The sequence below is a fragment of the Hesperophylax consimilis genome, chromosome 3 (genome assembly GCF_061612785.1).
Source record: "Hesperophylax consimilis isolate HC1 chromosome 3, BYU_Hcon_1.0, whole genome shotgun sequence".
Classification (NCBI taxonomy): domain Eukaryota; kingdom Metazoa; phylum Arthropoda; class Insecta; order Trichoptera; family Limnephilidae; genus Hesperophylax; species Hesperophylax consimilis.
Window position 1 is genome coordinate 18,829,497 of NC_142838.1, and position 19,947 is coordinate 18,849,443.

At 37.1% G+C, this 19,947-nt stretch overlaps 4 protein-coding genes across 10 annotated transcripts in view; 1 reads left to right on the forward strand and 3 right to left on the reverse strand.

Annotated features, from left to right (window-relative positions):
- Positions 1-79: 79 nt before the first annotated feature.
- On the reverse strand, positions 80-3,872 carry Vps25 (vacuolar protein sorting 25). Its single transcript, XM_089648933.1, has 3 exons — positions 3,817-3,872; positions 1,724-2,088; positions 80-323 (listed from the first exon to the last, which is right to left on the reverse strand). The coding sequence occupies exons 1-3, from the start codon at positions 3,864-3,866 to the stop codon at positions 211-213; spliced, it is 528 nt and encodes a 175-aa protein (XP_089505059.1). The 5' UTR covers positions 3,867-3,872; the 3' UTR covers positions 80-210.
- Positions 2,212-3,796, reverse strand: Ipk1 (Inositol phosphate kinase 1). The gene has a single exon (XM_089648924.1). It carries the CDS (start codon positions 3,631-3,633, stop codon positions 2,335-2,337), a length of 1,299 nt encoding a protein of 432 aa, XP_089505050.1. The 5' UTR covers positions 3,634-3,796; the 3' UTR covers positions 2,212-2,334.
- A 442-nt stretch (positions 3,873-4,314) lies between the features above and the next one.
- LOC149425075 (NEDD8-conjugating enzyme UBE2F-like) lies at positions 4,315-8,633 on the forward strand. Its single transcript, XM_089648999.1, has 3 exons — positions 4,315-4,852; positions 7,015-7,176; positions 8,460-8,633. Exons 1-3 carry the CDS (start codon positions 4,574-4,576, stop codon positions 8,574-8,576), a joined length of 558 nt encoding a protein of 185 aa, XP_089505125.1. The 5' UTR covers positions 4,315-4,573; the 3' UTR covers positions 8,577-8,633.
- Positions 8,634-8,751: 118 nt separating this feature from the next.
- The window catches only part of Obsc (Obscurin), a 155,310-nt gene continuing 144,114 nt past the window's right edge, over positions 8,752-19,947 (reverse strand). For all 7 annotated transcript variants that reach the window (XM_089648983.1, XM_089648953.1, XM_089648960.1 and 4 more), the window contains 15 exons: positions 19,523-19,681; positions 18,814-19,058; positions 18,274-18,391; positions 17,742-17,925; positions 16,874-17,058; positions 16,134-16,630; positions 15,413-15,650; positions 14,660-14,942; positions 13,867-14,165; positions 13,084-13,559; positions 12,090-12,317; positions 11,441-11,579; positions 9,911-11,336; positions 9,484-9,815; positions 8,752-9,235 (listed from right to left, as the gene is read on the reverse strand). In XM_089648983.1, coding sequence (XP_089505109.1) covers positions 9,095-9,235; positions 9,484-9,815; positions 9,911-11,336; positions 11,441-11,579; positions 12,090-12,317; positions 13,084-13,559; positions 13,867-14,165; positions 14,660-14,942; positions 15,413-15,650; positions 16,134-16,630; positions 16,874-17,058; positions 17,742-17,925; positions 18,274-18,391; positions 18,814-19,058; positions 19,523-19,681 — 4,950 coding nt within the window. In that variant the 3' untranslated portion in view covers positions 8,752-9,094. The remainder of the gene's footprint in view (positions 9,236-9,483; positions 9,816-9,910; positions 11,337-11,440; positions 11,580-12,089; positions 12,318-13,083; positions 13,560-13,866; positions 14,166-14,659; positions 14,943-15,412; positions 15,651-16,133; positions 16,631-16,873; positions 17,059-17,741; positions 17,926-18,273; positions 18,392-18,813; positions 19,059-19,522; positions 19,682-19,947) is intronic.

The following is a 19,947-nucleotide window of genomic DNA, read 5'->3' on the forward strand; positions in this document are numbered from 1 at the left end:
ATTAACTATTATAATGAAATAAAATTAAAAAGGACATTATTATTTTGTGTGGAAATTTTTGTAATTACATAACAATAAATTATATTGTTGTATTGTGTATAGATACATATTTATAATTTAAACATGAGTTTTGAATATTTGTAATTAAATTACACTTTTATAACATTTTCAAGTTGTGTTTTATTTATCGGCAGAAGATAATAATTAATTTTAAAAGAATTTCACACCCTGGTTGTCATCAAAATCTATCAATTCACACTTATTATTCAGTTGTAAGGCCCTCAGGGCTTTTACAAGAACCGCTGGATCCAATCCATGAAATTCTGAAAACAAAAAAAACATTGACGTAGAATCATTAAAGATTAAGCAAATGTAATTTTCAAAATATGGACACTACATACTTTAGCAGTTTATCATCAGAGTTTTATTTAGTTCATTTTGTAAAAAAAAAATCTTTTTGGGCCTAGATTTATTTTTATTAGAATCATATCCACGTCTCTAATACTAACTTTAAAACAGTGGCGATCTGTGGCTTTTCAGTGAGCTAGAGTGGTAAGATTTAAAAATAGAAAATTATTGACGAAGTTGAAGATGAAAAAAAAAATTGGTATCTAACGTTTTTTTTTCGAAATCAATTCTTTAAAAAAAGATTTTTTCATAAATCAATTCTTCGAAACTACTGATTGGTCGACTACGTTTTCCTTAACAATGCAATTCTTCGAACATCCCATTTCTTTGAATTTTGTTCATATTTTTTCGGTGCAAAAATGGAGATTTCAAAGTAGCATGTGACAATTATTTTTTTTTTTTAAATGCTTTGTTTTCACAAAAATTAATTCCTAACAGTAATTATTAGCATTTGCAGAAATATAATTTAAAATTTTAATTCGGATGATCTTTAAGTTAAAGTTTCTATGGACGAACATGCGACCGCTCTGCTTACTTTCTTGGTGCGTACTAACGCAATTCGGCGACCGCGACTCAGTAGAACGCAAGCGAGAGCTCGTGACTAGCAGTAAGATTTTTTATTAGTTACTAGTCTGGGGTCATCACTGAATGTTTATGCCAAAGAATTATAATCAAATTTTTTATATGAAAATTGGAAAAAAGAAAAAAAATTCTGCTACAAATTTTGTATTTTTCAATCTCACCACTCTAGCTAATAAAAAGTCCAGAACCGCCCCTGCTTTCAAAACAATGATTAACAACTAAATGTTGCAAGATAGCATTTATAGTCTCAATTTTATTTGACTCAATAAAGATAAAATGAACTGATAGGTATGTAGGTATGGAGAAGTGTGTTTGATGACTAGACTTATCTGATTTCAATCTCTTGTAGTTGTAATCAAAGGCTTGTCAAATATGTAGAAAATTAGGTCAGACTAAAATGAAGTAAGCATATTATTATAGTTTTGGTTTCAAGTTTCTCCAGACAACTACATCAGATGAAATTTACCAGACGATTAAATAGTCTAAATAATTGAAGCTAGGCATTTAACTAGATCAATTTAAAATATATTTGTTTAATAAATAACTTTGTTTTGTCGAATGCTATTAAAATGTACCCTTTTCAAATTTAAAAAAGTTGCAAATGAAGAAAAGGTTCTAGTCTGCATTTTAAAACGTCTGAAGCAATTTCTCTAAAACAAAACATGATTTTTCCCAAGCTAAGTAAGTATAAGTTAGAAATAAGCTTTTAATAAATACAGAATAAAATAATTACCTTCGTCCGTGGTATTATCCCCTTCAATGAGTTCGTGTATTGTGCACACTGTATTGTTCATTCCATTATTACACGCCCACGAATAAATAATATTACCCCATTCATCCAAGGAATGCCAGTAAATCTCCCATCTAGTTTTGGACTTGTCTATGGGCGCCGCGTTGCCAGACTTGGCCATGTCTTCCAGAACTATGACAATGCCTTCTAAAGGAAGTTTCCTGTTAATAGTTGTGTTACAGAAGAGAGGACTTCTCTGAGCTTCACTGACATCGAGTATTGTCTGATGAGTCGCTTTGTAATAGTCTAAAATCATGTTTCTCCATGCTAGAAGTTGCTTCGATTTGGTTTCGGCGTGTGGTTGTAGCCTGTAATATTCAGAATATTTGTAGATGTCATAATGTCTCGTTGGAATAGAAATTACTTTTCAGGAATGAATTGAATCAAATGAAAATTGTGAATAAAACACTTCAAATATAGTGTGCATTTATTAAAAAGATTTAAAAACATTAACAATAATAAAATATCAGATTAATAACATTGTATAAATAATTTTGTAAAATTAACGATAAAAACAATTAACGAGTAGGTATATAATTTTTTAAATAATTGATCTAGACTAGAGAATTCTTATAACATTCTATCATATCTTCGTTCCTTTTTCTGTGCAACTGAATCTTACTCGAAGGTTTTGGATCCAAATCGATAACACCAATTTTAGTAAGAAAGGCATTCCCACGTTTTTTTATAACTCTGTGTTTGTTCATTAACTCTTCAGTAATATATGTCAGCGGCTTTATGGCAATCATAACGGAACAATCCTTAGCGGAACACGCCAGCATATATTTGTGAAGAGGTTTTAGTTCTTGAAGAAGGTTATTAAGACACTGAGGGTTTGATGGTAAGGGCTTGTTAAAGTAAGCCAGCAATTCTTCCAAGTAAGCGTAGTCCGAAGCCGTGTCCGTGTCAGGTGGTTCCAAGGTGAAATCCTTTTCCAACATCTGGGCGTGAAGTATCGCTTTCAGTACACTTCCATTTGGTAAACCTTCCCAAGAAGAATCACAACTCTGTTTATCATTTGATCTCTTTTGGCAAGGCATGTTTTTAGTAAATCTGTGAATTACAATGTCGGCTTCAGGTGGCTTGTTCATGAGGGCTTCTAGAATGGTATCAATAAAGGAGTCTATAGTGTCCACAGAATCACTGGTATATTCAGAAAAATAATCATTTAAGTGTGAACTGAAAACAGAGAAAGCAATATTCTCTCCAAATATTTGCTTCCCGGACAAGAAAACTTTGAAGTTGTTTTGAGGGTTGATCATCAGCTCCATTAAAGCTTTCCTCACCCGCTTGGCATTTCCAGAAAACAAATCAAGTGGGCAGTAACCACCGATGGCTGTTATTTGCTTTTTCTCCAGCTTCAAATACTGATTCATACAAAACATACATTTTCCATATTGTTTCAAAGATCGAGGCATCCACCCTTGCTTGCATTTTATTTCTACACACAGTGTTGGGCATCGTATTGGGGGAAATATTTTATTAGATGTATAGTCTATTGTAATAGTCCCATATTTACAATATAACTGCTTGTGTTGGCGTGAAATTGGCCGTATTGATTTCAATTGATCATTTAAAGATTCTAATTCATCTTTGTATAGTTCTGCGATTTTTGGAGATTGTATAAAAGTTTTGCCAATCAGGTTTGTCATAATTTTTTCATAGTATTCATATTCAAGATTTAATACTTTCAATTCACTATCTGAAAAGCGTTGCATCAATACACCTTCTTGCGATTTCCGGAGACGCAATATCAGGCCAGAATCTTCAAGAGCCAAGACTATATTGCAATTTCCTTCACCAAGATAAACATATTGAGAGTCTATAATTGACAGGAGTTGCAACTGGTTCATATTGATTTCTGTCTCACGGCAAATATTAATGAATTATACAAACTCACGACACCCAAGACGTATCGTCTTGTACTATTAATATTATAATATCACGCTGAGTAAAATTGTGTTCCCATGATTAGTCTGCAAACTCATGGAACTTGAAATTAAGGAAATCCAATAACCAATCATTTCGTAACTTACGTAAAAAACGGCGGAAAGTTATACTGCCAAGGCCACTCAATTACAGCCATAATTTAATATATTCACAAAACTAAATATTATTTCCAGATTTATACAATCGATGAGTGACGATTGTTTATAAAAAGGAAAAGTGACATTTGACAGGTTTGTCAGGTCAGGAATAGTAGCAGACGTTAGACGTCATGAGTCATGAATACGAAATACAAACAGTGATGCCATACCGCGAAAATGAAAATCGGTAGAATTGAGTGAAAAACGGTAGATTCAGTTCTAGTTTTGATCTTTGATCTTATAAATATTTTGCGCTGTTACAATTATTTTTTTGACGCCCAAGAAAAAAAAATTAATTGCACTAATTTAAACATTTAATTATTTGAGAATATTATTTTAAAATGTAAGTATTTAATTGGAAAAAATTTACAGTGAAGGTGAGAAGCTTGTTTGCTTTTTGTGCCTCTAGTACTCTAGCCACTCGTTATTTACCAATATATATTTTTCAGTTCTGAAATGTCAAGTGCGTTATTCAGAAAGGCAGTAATTTAAATCCGAGCTTACGTATTTCGTTTATGCGAATCTGTTAACTCCAAATAGTTACGTCTTTTTTGTAGAAGCAACATTTTTAGTGTTCAGTAACGGTAGTTGCTTATCCACACGATCTTCAATCTTCAGCCATAATAATTCGTTTTGACGTTTGGGATTCATGTGCGGAATACGATCGTGGTTTTCCTTATAATATTGAATTAATGAATAGTTAAAAATGATAACCCTGACTAAAAAAATCAAGAAAGATGCCCCTGGTAATAAATCCGACGAGAGCGCAATTTCAGATTATGCTAAAAGAGTCTCGATAAGAGATAAACTCCTCGTGAAGGAAGTTCAGGAAATGGAACAGAATTTGCCAGGAACTTGCCGTGTTGTGTTTAATGACCCTAATACCCTCAGCGAGTTCAACCTCAACGTTTCTCCCGATGAAGGATATTGGAAAGGCGGAACATTTAAATTTAGCGTTTTCGTGACAGAGGACTATAACATGGCAGTAAGCAAATATTGAAATAACATTGGTTGTCAGGATGTTCTTTTCTAAATATAATTTATAACCAATACTAAACCGTTATGTGCTATATTATTTGCTAAGATTTAACCCAAATTCATTGTAATTTAGTCTAGATATTAGGTTTATTTTCATGCAATACATATTTGCTTTGACTACACTACAATCATTGATAGCTGCTACTAATATTCACAGTTCTACGCTGGTCAGTGTATAAAACTATGGTAATTATTTACCTAACTGCCGCACTTTTAGGCACGGATTATGGAAATTAAAATTTGTTTCAACAATTACTACAAGAAACAACTATTTACATGCACAATATAGGTTATTTTTCTGGGTTAATTAAGTAAATTATACGTATTTAGATTGAGACGAAACTTTCGCAAGTGTCGCTACATAGTAAAAAGAAAATGGCAGCAAAGGTAATGTTTTATAAGGTAAATTTTGAGGTAAAAGGTAAAAATCTTTGACTATCTCTCCCGATGTAAATATTTGTTTCCTACAGTAATTAAGTTGAAACGAAGTGTGATTTCCATAATATGTGTCTATGAAATATTTACCAAAACTTTCTTAAAATTCCGTTGAATGTTGTTCATACATATTTATAGTAAAAAACTGATAATCATCATTATTCAATAAATAAGAAGCTAATTAAATTTCTGAACAAACATATGTTATTGTTATTCGATTTGGTAAATTAATATGCATAAGGCAATAGCAAATGGTTTTATTTTGCTGTAAATTCTTTCTATTAAACATCCGATGCTCTTTAGGGAACCCTCTTGCACAGCGCAGGTGTAAACTGTGAATCCTTGAGTTTAAGTTTAAACATCGGAATCCAATCCTTCGTTTGTATGAAAGCACTGTGTAACATTACATAAGTACAACTAATATAACAGGAAAAGATATTACAACAGAGTTCCCGGTGACAGAACCCATCAAAACACTTGCATGCTCAATTTAGGAGGCTGGAATGGGTACCGTCTCCAAAATTCACTGGCCAACCAACACCTTTGTCATAGGTTATCCCAAGTGGTTCGCTACCTTTGGTGACTTTGCAGGGGTGCCCGGGATAATGGGGCGAGGTTTGTTCAGGTTTTGGTGGCGGATGGACCTGCCCACCAGCTGGGTAGCGGGTCAGTTCGGGAGAGGCCATTTAAGGAAGACCTATCCAGCCGAACTCTCTTGACCCAACGCCTTACACTGCCGTGGGAAGTATGGATTCATATGTCCGTAATTCCTGGACAGACTGACCCCCAGATTCCTACCCACCTGTAATACCTTTTTCCTTCCTAGAACTTCCTTTCCTTAAAAATACCCTTCATACAGCATCTCATAGATGACATAGGCCCTTATTTTCATCATGGCCTCTTGTGTGGAGTTAATGTAAAAAAAAAATATTTAAAAAATTAGTGCCATTTTATACAGGGTTTTCCAATAAGAGGTGTTATTTTGATATTCAACGAAACTTTTCCCGTAAAAGATCAATGGTTTCGTTGCTTGTGTGGCACGTAGCGCCGTCTTGTTGAAAGTAAACGTTGTCCAGATCAATATCATCCAATTCCGGCCATAAAAAATCATTAATCATCTCTCGATAGCGCAATCCATTCACCGTAACTGTTACTCCAGCCTCATTTTCGAAAAAGTAAGGTCCAATGACTCCGCCGGACCATAAACCGCACCAAACAGTCACACGTTGAGGATAGAGAGGCTTTTCAACAATAACTCTTGGGTTTTCCGAGCCCCAGATGCGACAATTTTGCTTGTTGACGAAGCCACCGAGGTGGAAATGGGCCTCATCACTCAAGATGATTTGCATTTGATTCACTCAAGTGAATTTTAATAATTTCGATGAGTTGTTGAAGCGTGTATCGTTCCATTTTTATTAATGGCGTAGTTTCTACTTGTCAAATGTCAAAAAATGACGGCTTCAAAAGTAACATCTACCGAAATAGCGGGCTATTCAAAATAACACCTCTTATTGGAAAACCATATACTTTTTTAATTATCCTAGATTTTATTGTTCCAGTTACAGTTATTAGGTAATTTTGTGAGGTTCATTACAATCAGCATCGCAACACCTTATTTATATTTTTTTGTTTTATCTGGCATTTTACCATTGACTATTTTTTTTCTAATTTCAGCCCCCTAAAGTAAAATGTTTGACGAAGTTGTGGCATCCCAACATAAGCGAAGATGGAGACATTTGTTTGTCTCTGTTGAGGCAGAATTCCATAGACGGTCTCGGATGGGCCCCGACCAGAAGATTAAAAGATGTGGTTTGGGGACTTAACTCCCTATTCACAGTAAGTTCAACTCTTCATTATTTTTATTCCTTCTCCACTTTCTTTCCAAGGCAACTGTACTGAGCTATAACATTACAGCCCAGTAATGTTATAGTTCAATTACAAACAAAATATCATTCCCTATAGCATTCTAGAATGAAGGGGGCACGGAAATGACTACCATGTGGTAAGACCGTTTTAAACACTCTTCGAACTTCTCATTCGTAATATGTAAATATATTTTTGGTAAGCAAATATTGACTGACATATTTTAAACATATATGATGATATTCCATAACCTGAACTCTCCAAGAATATTGCATCTCCATTCTATCAAATGAGCCCTGTGGAAAAACAGCATTATCAAAATAACCTGTTTCTGTGCAGATCCATTCAAATTACCAGCCATTTATTCTTTACGTTCAGAGCAAAAATCGTTTTAAAATCTCAACCACAGACAGCAGTATAAGGCCCATGGTGACGGCCGGTGGCAGTCAAGACAAGCCCGCCATTACTTAATTGAAACTGACGGATTGTGCGATCGGCGCTTGGCATATTTCTCTTTATTATGGTGATAAAGTTTTATTTCTGTAATTGTCAAGCTATTGAATCTTCAATGTGAATGTCCACATTTTACAGGAAAATTCAAAAATGATTTCATTTCATCATGCCAAAAGTCTCAATTGTTACATCGTGTCAGACATTTTTACATGGTTGAGATTTACTGCATGAATGTGTTGTTATTACCACCTATTCTTATGCTCAACAGCCTGGCTTTGGAATTTGACGCTTTCATATTAATTCCTTTTCCTGTCCCTAAAACCCCTCACCATAGCATCCTCAAATATGACATATACTTACTTCCAGTGGCGGCTCGTGACTTTTGGGTGGGTTTACTTGAGTGCTATCATTAAATAAAATGGCATTATTGATGTTGTACCTTGAAAAGTTTATTTTTTATTTTTATTAAATTCATTTTCAGTTTGGCACTGCACCGATTTCCTGAAAATCTTCGTAAAAAAAAACGATTTTTTGAAAAAAATAAACGTTTTCAACTATAACATCATGCCATTTTATTTTAATATTAGCACTCTATTACTCCCAAAAGTCACGAGCCGCCACTGATTCCTTCATGGAGCTACAATTAAATATATATATATATATTTTTTTTTTTTCAATATGATTCTATGTATTACTTAATGATATCTGAAGCATATTTGTAACCATTGGTAATAAGTTGATATTTGTAACCGTTGGTAATAAGTTGATATTTGTAACCGTTGGTAATAAGTTGAAATTTGCAGGACTTACTTAATTTCGAGGATCCGTTAAACATTGAGGCCGCAGAATTATATCAGAAAAATAAGAGGGAATTTCAAGCGATAGTAAAGGAATATTTAGAAATGTACGCCAAGAGATGAGAATTAATCCCATCCGACACAATTGAGAACCTCTTAGGTAATAATTTAGGTAGCTATTGAATGCATATAAATATTTTTGTAAGTTGTTTATTTAAATTTATTTTGCTATGATTTGCAAAACACAGTTTCTGTATTTCATTGACAATTTTAATGTTTGTAAAAAAATAACGAGCCATTATAAATCATTAATTTATTTATTCTTAAAGTAATTTAATTTACATATAAATAACAATAAGGCAACATGAAGAACCAATAAATATGTTTTGGTAAGATTTCAGGTAAAGGATTGTTAACTTCCATATAAAATCCACTTGTGGGTGTAGTGTTGACTAGATATATTATTATACAATAAAAATAATAAAGGTTATTTAAAAAAACATTTTCTAGAATAATAATATGAAGATCGTCACAAGTATCTATTTAATTGCACCTTTGGTATGAAATAATTTGGCAAGCAGTCAAACATGGGCGAAGATGATTCATGTTTGTTTTTTGTTGAATGTAAGTGGAAGAGTTTGTTAGAATGAAGTGATGAGCTCCTCCTGTATACTGTTTGAGCGCGTGAGAACTCGCGGAGCATTGCCTCCGAGGGTTCCTGACAAAGAATCGGACTTTGTGGCTTCCTTTGCCTTTTGACTATGATATTCCTCTGAAAACTCCTGCAATAAATGTACAACACCGTTTTTAATAAACATTAAAGAGTACAAAATTAAAAAATAAGTTTTATTTAAATAAGCTGAAATATATGTGCTTCTGCTCTTCTGGCAGTAACGCCTGGTGGGGCAGACAATATATCCACCAACTAGAATACAACAGAGTTAACTTTTCTACCCACGGGAGGTATTTTTATGTTTTCGCCGTTTATGTACATAGTGGCATCTTGTAATGCTATTAACAAATAACATACCTTCAATCTGTTGCCAAGGAATACTGCTCTCTCCCTCTTTTTGATCATGAAATCACTAGCCATGAGCCACCTGTGGTCGTGACATTCCTCGGCCAACGGTCTCTTAGATGGCGTCCTCTTGAACACAAACATCAGGAACCTGGTGGCTTCTTGACTCAACTCCTTGTAGAGGTGTTCGAATCTGAATCTGACATAACTGATGTTCTGTTTGGTTTCCGCTTCGTCCTTGCCTTTGAATGGTGAAACACCCGAGAGCATGATGTAGGCGAGGACTCCGACAGACCAGATGTCTGTCTGTGGGAAGGCCGGCTCATCGTTGATCAATTCAGGGGCTGGAAGAAAAATTTTACCATTATCATGAAGATACTTTCAATATAAAGTGATGAATTTATTAAATGACATAAACGCTTGTTTCTAGATTCCTTACCCATATATTCCAAGCTGCCAACTTTAGGTACTGTGGTGCCAAGTTTGCTGACTTTGTAAGCTGATCCAAAGTCTACCAGTTTAATTTGCACAGATCGCACAGAAGCCATGACTACGTTATCGGGCTGAAGATCCAAGTGAGAGAAACCTCTCCAGTGAAGGTACTGAAGGCCATCCAATATCTGGGTAACAATGGTCGATACCATTTGCTCTGTGTAATCGTGTCTGCTAGATAAATAGGTTAAGATGTCGGCTCCTTGCAGCTTCTCTAAGATTAAAACAGCCACTGAGGTGTTGGGAGCTTTGAAAGCTGCTAAGAGATTACCAATTCTTTCATGTCTTAAACGTCTCAGGCATTCGAATTCTCGGATAACTTGAGAGTCAGTCTCGCTGTGACACTCCATCAGTTTGGCCACTACTACTGCGTCGGTTGCCTTGTTGATGCCTTTAACAACAACGGAGAATTTGCCCCTTGCTAGTTCCGAAATAAAGCTGTATTTTTCGGTTAAGTTGCTGTCTGAACCCCATTCCAAGGGCGTTTCCTCGCAGGAATAGTTCAATTTAGGTTTTTCTTCATCTAAAACGATAATTTGTCCAGATTCTGTCAGTTGTTGCAAATGTTTCATGGCTCTTGTGACTTGAATCTTGGGAGCACCATTTTCTAAAGTTTTGATCAGCTTCGAGGGTATTCCCTTTTCACTCCATCCGATGCGATTGCGAGCAGCTAAACGGAACTGATGACTGGTGTTGGCCCTCAATTCTTTAACCAAGTAAAATTCGTGGTCAATGTTACTGGCCACATCGATCCAGTCCACCTTATCTCCTTCTTTGTACTGCAGGCTGTAACACAGGACGGCAGAGTTTCCATCATCTTTAGGTTGCTTCCATCTGAGTAATACTTCAGAGTCGGATGTCTCGGCAGCTGTAGGGCTGTCGGGTGCATCTGGGACTGAAGCTTGCACCACCCTGGTTCTGGCCACTGTCTGGCCAATCCTGTTGCGAGCGACGACCTTGTAAATGCCAACATCATGGGTAAGAGCCGGGTTGAACTTGAGAATAGATCTACCTTCTTCGTCAGTTGTTACCTTAACCCTGTTACCTTCAGCAATAACCATGTCGTTTCGGAACCACTGCACCGTGGGTTTGGGTTCTCCAACTGCGTAGCATACTAGTTCTGCCGGGTGGTTGTCTAGGATTGGCAGAATTTGGGGCTTTTCTCTGAAGAAAGGAAGTTGTCCATCTTTTTTGGATTCAATGATGGCTTCTGCTTCGGCGTAGCTGTCAAGCCTGGATCCCAGTTCATGACGAATCCTCCTCAGGGTGTAAGTGTCGGCGGAACCGTACTTGTTGATGCGCTCCTTACGTTCATCGTCAATTTCTTCATCCATGACGTCAGTGAATCGACGACGTTCACGAATAATTGGTGTCTAGAAACAGATATAAATAATAATACAGTAAATTAAAGTTAATTTTTCCAACCCTTTCATTTAAGGAAGAGGGTAATTGAACTGATAAATGCTATATCTCTTACCCTCCAGTCATATGTGTCTGAGACAGACATACTGAATCCTGGGCTACGATTGCTGGCCACCTTCATGTATTCACGCAGACGGACAGGGAAGTCAACATCACGAAGTTGTAGAAGATATGTGTCTGGACCATTTTGGTAGCTGAAATGAAACAAATAACAAATCCAATCAAAATATTTCAAAATTCTACCAATACTTAGCATAAATAACCAACGGAATAGATAACTTTTTCGAAATTTTAATATTTTTTCTATACAAACAATTGAAATCGTGAATATTGTGATGTCAAATTGTTGCCTAACTATATCCAGCAATGAAAAACTATAAAAGTCTATGGAATAAACTTTCAAATAAATAGGCACCGAATGAGAATTGTACTATCTATATATGTATTGGCATATCTATGGTTTTTTAGAACCAATTTGTTTCATACAAAAAGCCCGAAGATATCAATCTAGTGAGTGGTTTATTTATGGATTCACATCCCTAAGTTAGTGCACTTTAGCCCCTTACCACCTTGTACAGTTTATAAGTGGAAAAAAATACCAGTACAAAAAAATTCCCTATTTTAAGCTGATAACTGGAGGATAGTAATTTCAGAGATTTTGGTCACCCTGTTGGAAAGGTTAAGAAAGATTTGAAAATACTAACTGGCTCTCAGATTTTATCATTCCGATCTCGTAGTCGGGATGCTCGTACACCTTGTGGTTGCTGTCGTAAGCTCCGGGCAGGCGGGGGGAGCGAGAGGACCGCTCGGGGCTACCCTCAGGGGTGTAGACATGCCCCGGGGGGTACACCATGCGTGATGGGTGCTGGAAGGCTCCGCTCAGAGGACGCCTTCGGTACCAGGTACGGCAGGAAGAATTGCTGGTCCATTCTCTGAAAAATTTAATTTTAATGAATGAAGATTTTTGGAATCAATTTAGTATAAGTATGTATTATGCAGATATTATGTATTGTATATTGATTAAGAGAAATACACTTTCAGAATACTTAATATCTAATTACCCTTGTTTTATTATGTAAAATAAATCATTTGAAAGGTCGGCGGCTGTCCAAAGTGAAAGAAACAATATAGCAATTTCATATTACACACATGTCTAGGTGAAGGAAAAAAGTGTTTTTTTGAAACGTTTTATGTCGATTGTTTAAAATCTCTGAATGTTAAAAATTGACAGCAATTGGGATTTGGTCAACACATTGGCCGTCTTACTAATTAGATTCTTACACGCCAGTTCAATATTGATGAAGCCGGCCGTGAGGCTGGTTTTAGACCGTTTTAACAAAACGGTTCCGTGATAACTCAACACAGCGACAATCCAACACACCTTTAAAAAGTAATTTCATTAAAAGCGACGAAAAAAAACCTATAAACCTAACTTACATATTCTATTTAACCTAGTTTTTGTTTCATTACTTTTCATGACTATATATCACTTTTTAAAGGTGTGTTGAATTATCATTGTGACGAGTTATCCGGTCACCAGAACAAACCATAATTACTAAAAATGTTAAATTCCGAGTTTTAACATTGATAGAAAAAGAGTGCAAAATAAAAACTGCACTTTGTTAAAAGGAGTGCAAAAAGCTGAGGAATTCTATACCTGAAAAATGTATAAAATTATAAAGGTGTAATGTTTAATACCTGTAGGAGTTGTAATAGTTCTTCAGTCTGTCCGTGCTAATCTTGTAAGCATCAGTGGGCATCTTGTCGGCGAACAGCAGCCAGGGGTGTTTGAGGGCAGCCTTCACATCCATACGGCCCTCTGCCTGGTAGACCAGCAGCTTGGTGATGAAGTCCTTGCCCTCAGAGCTGATGCGGCTCCACCACTCAGTGTCCTTGAACTCCCACTTGCCTTCCTTGACATTGGTCAGGGTCTCCCTGTCGTTGGTTCCCCTGAATGGCGAGTATCCTCCCAGGAGGATGTAGGTGATGATGCCCAGACTCCACATGTCCGTGTTGAGTCCCACTCCCTCGTTGTTGGCAATCTCGGGGGACACAAACTCGGGCATGCCGAAGTCCAGGTTGGCCAACTTGCCGTAGTGGATACGGCGGGCTAGACCAAAGTCACAGATCTTCAAGTCATCTCCACCGGGGTGGGAAATCAGCAAATCTCCAATCTAAAACATTAAAAAAAAATGTTTAAATAAAAGGTTTAATTCAATGCAGTTAGCAGCATTAATGCCTTGTACGCTGATGTCCATTCAACAAATTGAACGGATGTGAACGGAATAGCCGGTCACAGTTGATATCAGCTTCATGAGAATGAGTCGTTTCTGTATAAGACGGCTCAAATTTGGAATGAGCTACCGGCTATATAATTGCCATTTCATGCGATCCTCTTCAGAATCCCTTCCCATAGCCCCACGAAAACATATAACGTAATACTAGAGAAGTAAACAATTTGCGTAAAAAAAAAACACTTACAGTGAGTCCCATGTGGCCGATGTTCAGGTCGTGCATATGCTCCAGTCCCCAGAGGATCTGGCGGATATAGCTGGCGATCTCTCCCTCGGTGAAGTGCGACTGCTTCAGTAAGTTATCCTTGACCAGCTCGCCGCCGGCCGCTAGCTCCGTGACCAGGTGCATGTTGCGAGTGGTCTCGAACGCGTCGTGCAGCCGGATCAGCTTGCGGTGGTTCAGAGAGTTCATGATCTCCATCTCGTTCCACATGTAAGCGCGCAGGTCTGACTTGCCGTACATCATCTTGCTGGCGTAGTTGCGACCTGGAATGGAACATCGAACGTAAGCATCTTTAAAAACAATAAAAATTTATGTTACACTTCACAAAAGCGCTCCTCTCCAAAATTTACTAAGCATCTTGTTAAATGTCTTGTTGTTATAATTGTCAACATTTAACGTGGACCGTTCTAATCGAGCTGATGGTCACTTGATGGTCAAGTGTAATGGAGAAAAACATGAATTTAGAAAATTTATTGATTTTAACCCAGTACACAAATGACATTTGTCAGGAGAACAGTTTAAACTTTGCCATTATATATTAATGCTTGGTTTGATGGACTCGATCGCCATTTGAGCGTTTTAGCTGCTTCAGTTGAAATGTGCTGTACAGAATCTGAGCACCAGCACTACAAGTATTTTTATTGTAACCTCTCAATCTTTCTTAGAACAAGTGGATGTAAGCGGAGTTCTCGGCAATAGGGACCGTATTGTGAATGTGTAGTTATTTTATATGGATCAACATAATACACATATTTACCTGTCAGCCTCTCCACGGCGTGATACGTAACACCCTGAGTGCCGCGTCCCAGCTCGTCTCCTAAGTCGTACAGGTCATCATAGGGCTTTGTCTTGGGTTTGATGGTAGGGGCTTTGATGTAGGTTCTGTAGGAGTACTCTTGCTCGTTCTCTTCGATGTGAACCATGGCTGAGGAACTCACGGCGCCCGCCACGTTGCGGGCACTCAGAGAATATAACCCTTCATCCTTTGCGATGGCATCGTTGATGATTAAAATGCTGAGATCGGGCTCGATGAACTGGGTCTGAAAATGATTTTATGTTATGTTTCTCACTTGCATCGTTGACAATTGTATTATTCTTTGCTAGTTCAATTCGCGGCGGGTAAAGCTTTACAATGCTGGCCTTTTCAACGCATTCTATCCCATCACGCATTACGTTTTGACGTGTATGTCATGTTTTGTTAAGCTTCATGGATCACATTTTACTATTTATTTATTAGGTGTATATATATAGGTAAGGTTTACACATTTCCGCAGACAGGTATAGCCGCCGATGGATCATTTATATGATAGCCGTGTAGATTAGGTTAATGCCAGAAATGCGTACACCAACCCCTCAAGTAAACAAACAGGCAACCTTGCAAAATCACCCTGTCAATGGATAATTGTTTTAGGTGTAAAAATCCAGGTTTCAAGGTGACTTGTGCAATAATTTGAATGCTTATAATATTATATACAAGTTAGTTAGTATTTGTAGACAGATCTACTATTACCTTAATTCTGCTGCTTGCATACAGGGGCTGCCAATCTTTGTACCACTTCAGTTCGGGGTAGGGTACACCGGTGACTCGGGCCTCAAGGCGTCCGGACTTGCGCACCATAATGACGGCCTCCTCCGGACGTCTGACGAAGACCGGGTACTCCGCGATGTCCATGCGGACACGCTGACGGGCCTCTCCATGCTCATTGGAGGCTACGGCTTCATACATGCCAACATCTCGTTCCAACATCCTAGAAATAAAACACTATTCATTCTCCGTACGAAATAAATATATCAAGTTTAATTTTTATTTTTTACATTATTTTTGTTATTTTAGACACAAACAGTAAATATGTAAATTAAATGAGTGGTAAACGATTTACAAGATTTTAGTATATTGCAAGGATTAGTTCCAATGATATGTCTGATTATATTATAGAAAATCCCGAATTCCGACCACAAATACTCCCCAGCACAAATTTCTTACTCTTTACTAGAATGATTTTTTGAAAAGTTTTCTGCTTGTGAGTGGGTACTTAATATGGTTGCTCGTTTGATAGTTCAGTGGTTCAGATGCTTAGATCGGTCGTCTGGTTTGAAAAAGGTCACTGCGATCAATTTCTGTGTTGCTGCAATAACTCCTTTCTTGTGTGTTTTTATAGTATGTAGATGTCATTTAATTTGATTCGAAATAAGGTTTCAGTAATTTCAAATTTCATTTAATTATAACTTACTTGTTGATGAACAATGTTGCTTGTCCATTTCTGGTGTAGCTCCAATCATACCTTCCACCTGACTCAATGAGTTCATCATTGAAGTAATACGTCATCTTTGGTTTGGGATAACCATAGACAAACCAAAACAGGTTGCTGTTATGGTTCTTGATACCGTACTGGGTATCGTGCTCTTGTCTCAAGAACTTAGGCGCTTGGGCATAGCCATCATGGGGTGGTCTTTCAATGTCAAAGTCCTTAGGAAAGTAGGGAGAGGTCTCAGGCCTGAAGTCGATACCTGGATCCAAGTAGGGAATGAATTTGGGTGGGTCTGGTTCCAGTTTTGCCCTGTAGGTGATGGCGTAAGGCGAAGGGTCGCTTATTCCGTATTTGTTTTCCACACGAATGCGGAATTTGTAGTCGCGGAAAGGTTCCAAGTTGCGGATGTCGCAAGCACATGAACGCACTCCGGTGCGGGCGGTGAACCAGTCACCATCAGGTTGTTCAGACATCTCCACCTAATTAACCAATAATTTAATTGCGTAAGTGTTATATATCTTCTATTTTGTACTTTTTAAGTATTTAAAGAAAATGAAAAACAACAATCAAATTGTTCATGATTTGCAAAACAATTTTATCTTAGCAACAAAATTATATCTTAGATTCTTTGCATTTGTGTTCATGTTTTTTTTTTAATGTTAATTTTGCACATTACCTAAATCAATTGTGCCAAAAACTTTTAATTTGATTGTTTTACTTACTTGGTATGTTACGGGGAACCGAGGTCCGTGAGGGATGGATGGTTTCCACGAGAGAGTCAGATGGCGATCCATCATTTTGGATATTATTGGCCTATCAGAGAGTGGCATCGGTACACCGGTCTTCTTGAGTTTGTCAAATTCCAAGTACTGATCTGCTAATGGCTTCTTAGTTCTTGGCTCCAATGCTGGAAACACAAATCAACAATTTGTACAACTTGATGTGGATAACTTTGCAGTCGATGGCGTTCCCACTATTCGACATTGAAAATAATTTGACAGACGAATAACAAAAAACATGGTATCTTTAGTTCCCTTCTGGCGGCCTGCAAAGTTATCTGTGTAATTTGTGTCAAGATGTTAATTGAAATTTAGGGTTGGAACTTTGGTACCCAAATGTTGGGAAATAGTGTGAACTCTTATTTTGAAACTCAAATAATGTCAACTGGTGGTAAATTATTGAACTCAAATGACAAAAAAATTAGCAATAGCAATAATTAAGGTCTGGCTGGCTAAGTCCTCCATCACAACACAAGCAACATTTTCGGCTTTCTGTGGTGTTAGTAGGAGATTTTCAAACATTGTTGGGTTATTCGTAACCCGGGAATGTTTGTCTTTCTTTTAAAAAAAAAAAAAAATAAAAATTGTTGAAAAATATGTAATTAAAATGTTTGTTTAAGTTCCCTCAGAGATTTCTAAATACATAGCGTGAATTCATCAAACTTTGAATCTAGAATGTTTGGAGCCATGTTAAAATGAACTTCTATTGTTTTCACCATGTCTGAGACCTGTTGACATTAGTTTTGGCGGGAACATTGATCGTTCATTGATGGTTTGGGTCAGTAAATTGTTTTACAATAACAAAACTTACAATCATAGCTGAGTTCGGCATGGCAGATATCTTCACCATGAGGGTTGAATATTCTGCAGGAATATTTTCCAACATCAGCCGGGTCAACCCCGAGGATAGAGAGTCGGAGCAGGCCTGAACCTTCGCGGTCCATCTTAATGCGTTCTGTGGGGAACAGTTTGTCTCCATTACGGAACCATTCCGCCTGGAATCAAAAAGACATTTTTAGGTTACAAAATATCTTAAATTCTTTAATTGGGATTATGAAGAAATAATTTCCGTACAGTAATTAAATGCTGGTTCCATGATAACTCCTTAAAATGACAATTCAACACACCTTTAAAAGGTGATATAAAGTCATTAAAAGTGTTGAAACAAAAACTAGGTTAAATAGTTTCATATGCAACCTATTTAACCTAGTTTTTGTTTCATGACTTTTCTTAATTTTGTAACACTTTTTATATGTGTGTTGAATTGTCATGTTGATGAGTTATCCGGTCACCATAAAGGCTTATGGATTAATTATATAATATATTTTAATTGAGTATTTTACCTCAGGTTCAGGTGTGCCTGTAGCACATGCTGTGAATTTAGCAGTCATGCTCTTGTAGACTTCGGTGTCTCCAATCTTCTTCAAGAATGATGGGGGCTCCATGCGTTGCCTCTTCTCTCTATAAAAAATTAAGGCAACAATAAAGTAGGTATACTGAAATATTTTATGTATAAATTATTTTTGAATTTTAGGAACTGGTAAAAAAGAAAAAGACCAGATTAACATATTTTTAAATAAGGAATCGACATAAATAGGGTGCCTAAGAAAGAGTGATACCGAGAGTGCCCCGTTCCATATATTTCTACTGGTACACGGGTCAATAAACTATTAGTTTAAAGAAAATATTTGATTTTAATTTGAATTTCCTAAATATATGAGATTTAGAAAATAGGGTGTCCAAGAATATGTGGCAATTTCTTTCATGTGAATATAAAGTTTTTGGAATTGAGATTATTTTTGTAGAACTCTTTGAATTGAGTCATTGTTAGCTCCTTCAACTCTATGGGTTTGATTTAGGTACATTTTGAAATTCATTCTTACATTTTATCTACAACTTCAAGGGTGGCTTGCAGTTTAGCTTCTCCCTCCTTGTTTCTGGCGATGGCCTTGATCTTGCCAGAGTCCTCGGGCTTGCAGTCCCTGACGTACAGGCAGCAGGCATCGCCGTCCCTCTTGATATGGTACTTGTCGGACTCATGGATGGGTTTATCGTTGAAGTACCAGCTGATCTCCGGCTGGGGTACTCCGAGAACGCGCGCTGGGAATTTGGCATCCATCGAAGGCAGCTGAAAACATAATTATATTGTTAAAAATTTGCAGATTTTAGATTTTCATAGCCAATAGTGTTGTGCTCACTCTTCCTATGTTTGTCTTGATGATGTGCATGAAAGGCTGCTCGAAACATTGGCTCAAGAAGGACAAGGTAGTGAGTGCAATGTGGTGTATCACAGCAAAATTCTATTGGCAAGATAGAAAATAAAAAAGAAATCGTTTTCAAACACAACATTTCTTGCAGTGATTGTACTCCTGAATCCCTGAGCATGCTAAAGTATTTTAATTCTATTTTAGGTCGATAAAAGAAAAGTGCGGTAGTCTACGTTATGATTCTTTTAACCTAAAATCTGTCACCCAACCGAGAAATTATTATGTATTCATGCACCCAATATGCGAAGTAGAAGATTACATTCATTTATGTGTAAATGTAAGTCTTTTGTCATAACTTCACAGCTACATATATATTTTGAATTACCTGTTGTAAATCGGTGAACTTCTGTGTGAAGATAGGCGATTGGAACACCTTTCTGACACTGGCCTTAGCAGAACTACTGTCTTCCCCGAGGGGACTGACCAGCTTGCAGGTGTAGGTTCCGGCATCGGAGAGGTCTGAAGGCTTGATTTCCAAGTCCACCTGCGGGAGAAAATAACATTTATTTCAGAAAACGTGAAGGTCACAGGTCAAGTCCTGACGTGCGCGTAATTTTTATTTTATTAATTTGTCTGTTTCACAATTGAATCATGAAAAATAATATATATTAGATATATTTGCAGCACGCTCCAAAGTGGAAGATATTTTCAGTATCGTCCTGGTGAAACCCACCATTCAGATTTGAAACGTTGCTTAGCGTAGCCAAGTACTTCCCCACCTTCCACTTCCCCTCTCCACTACCTTCAGTC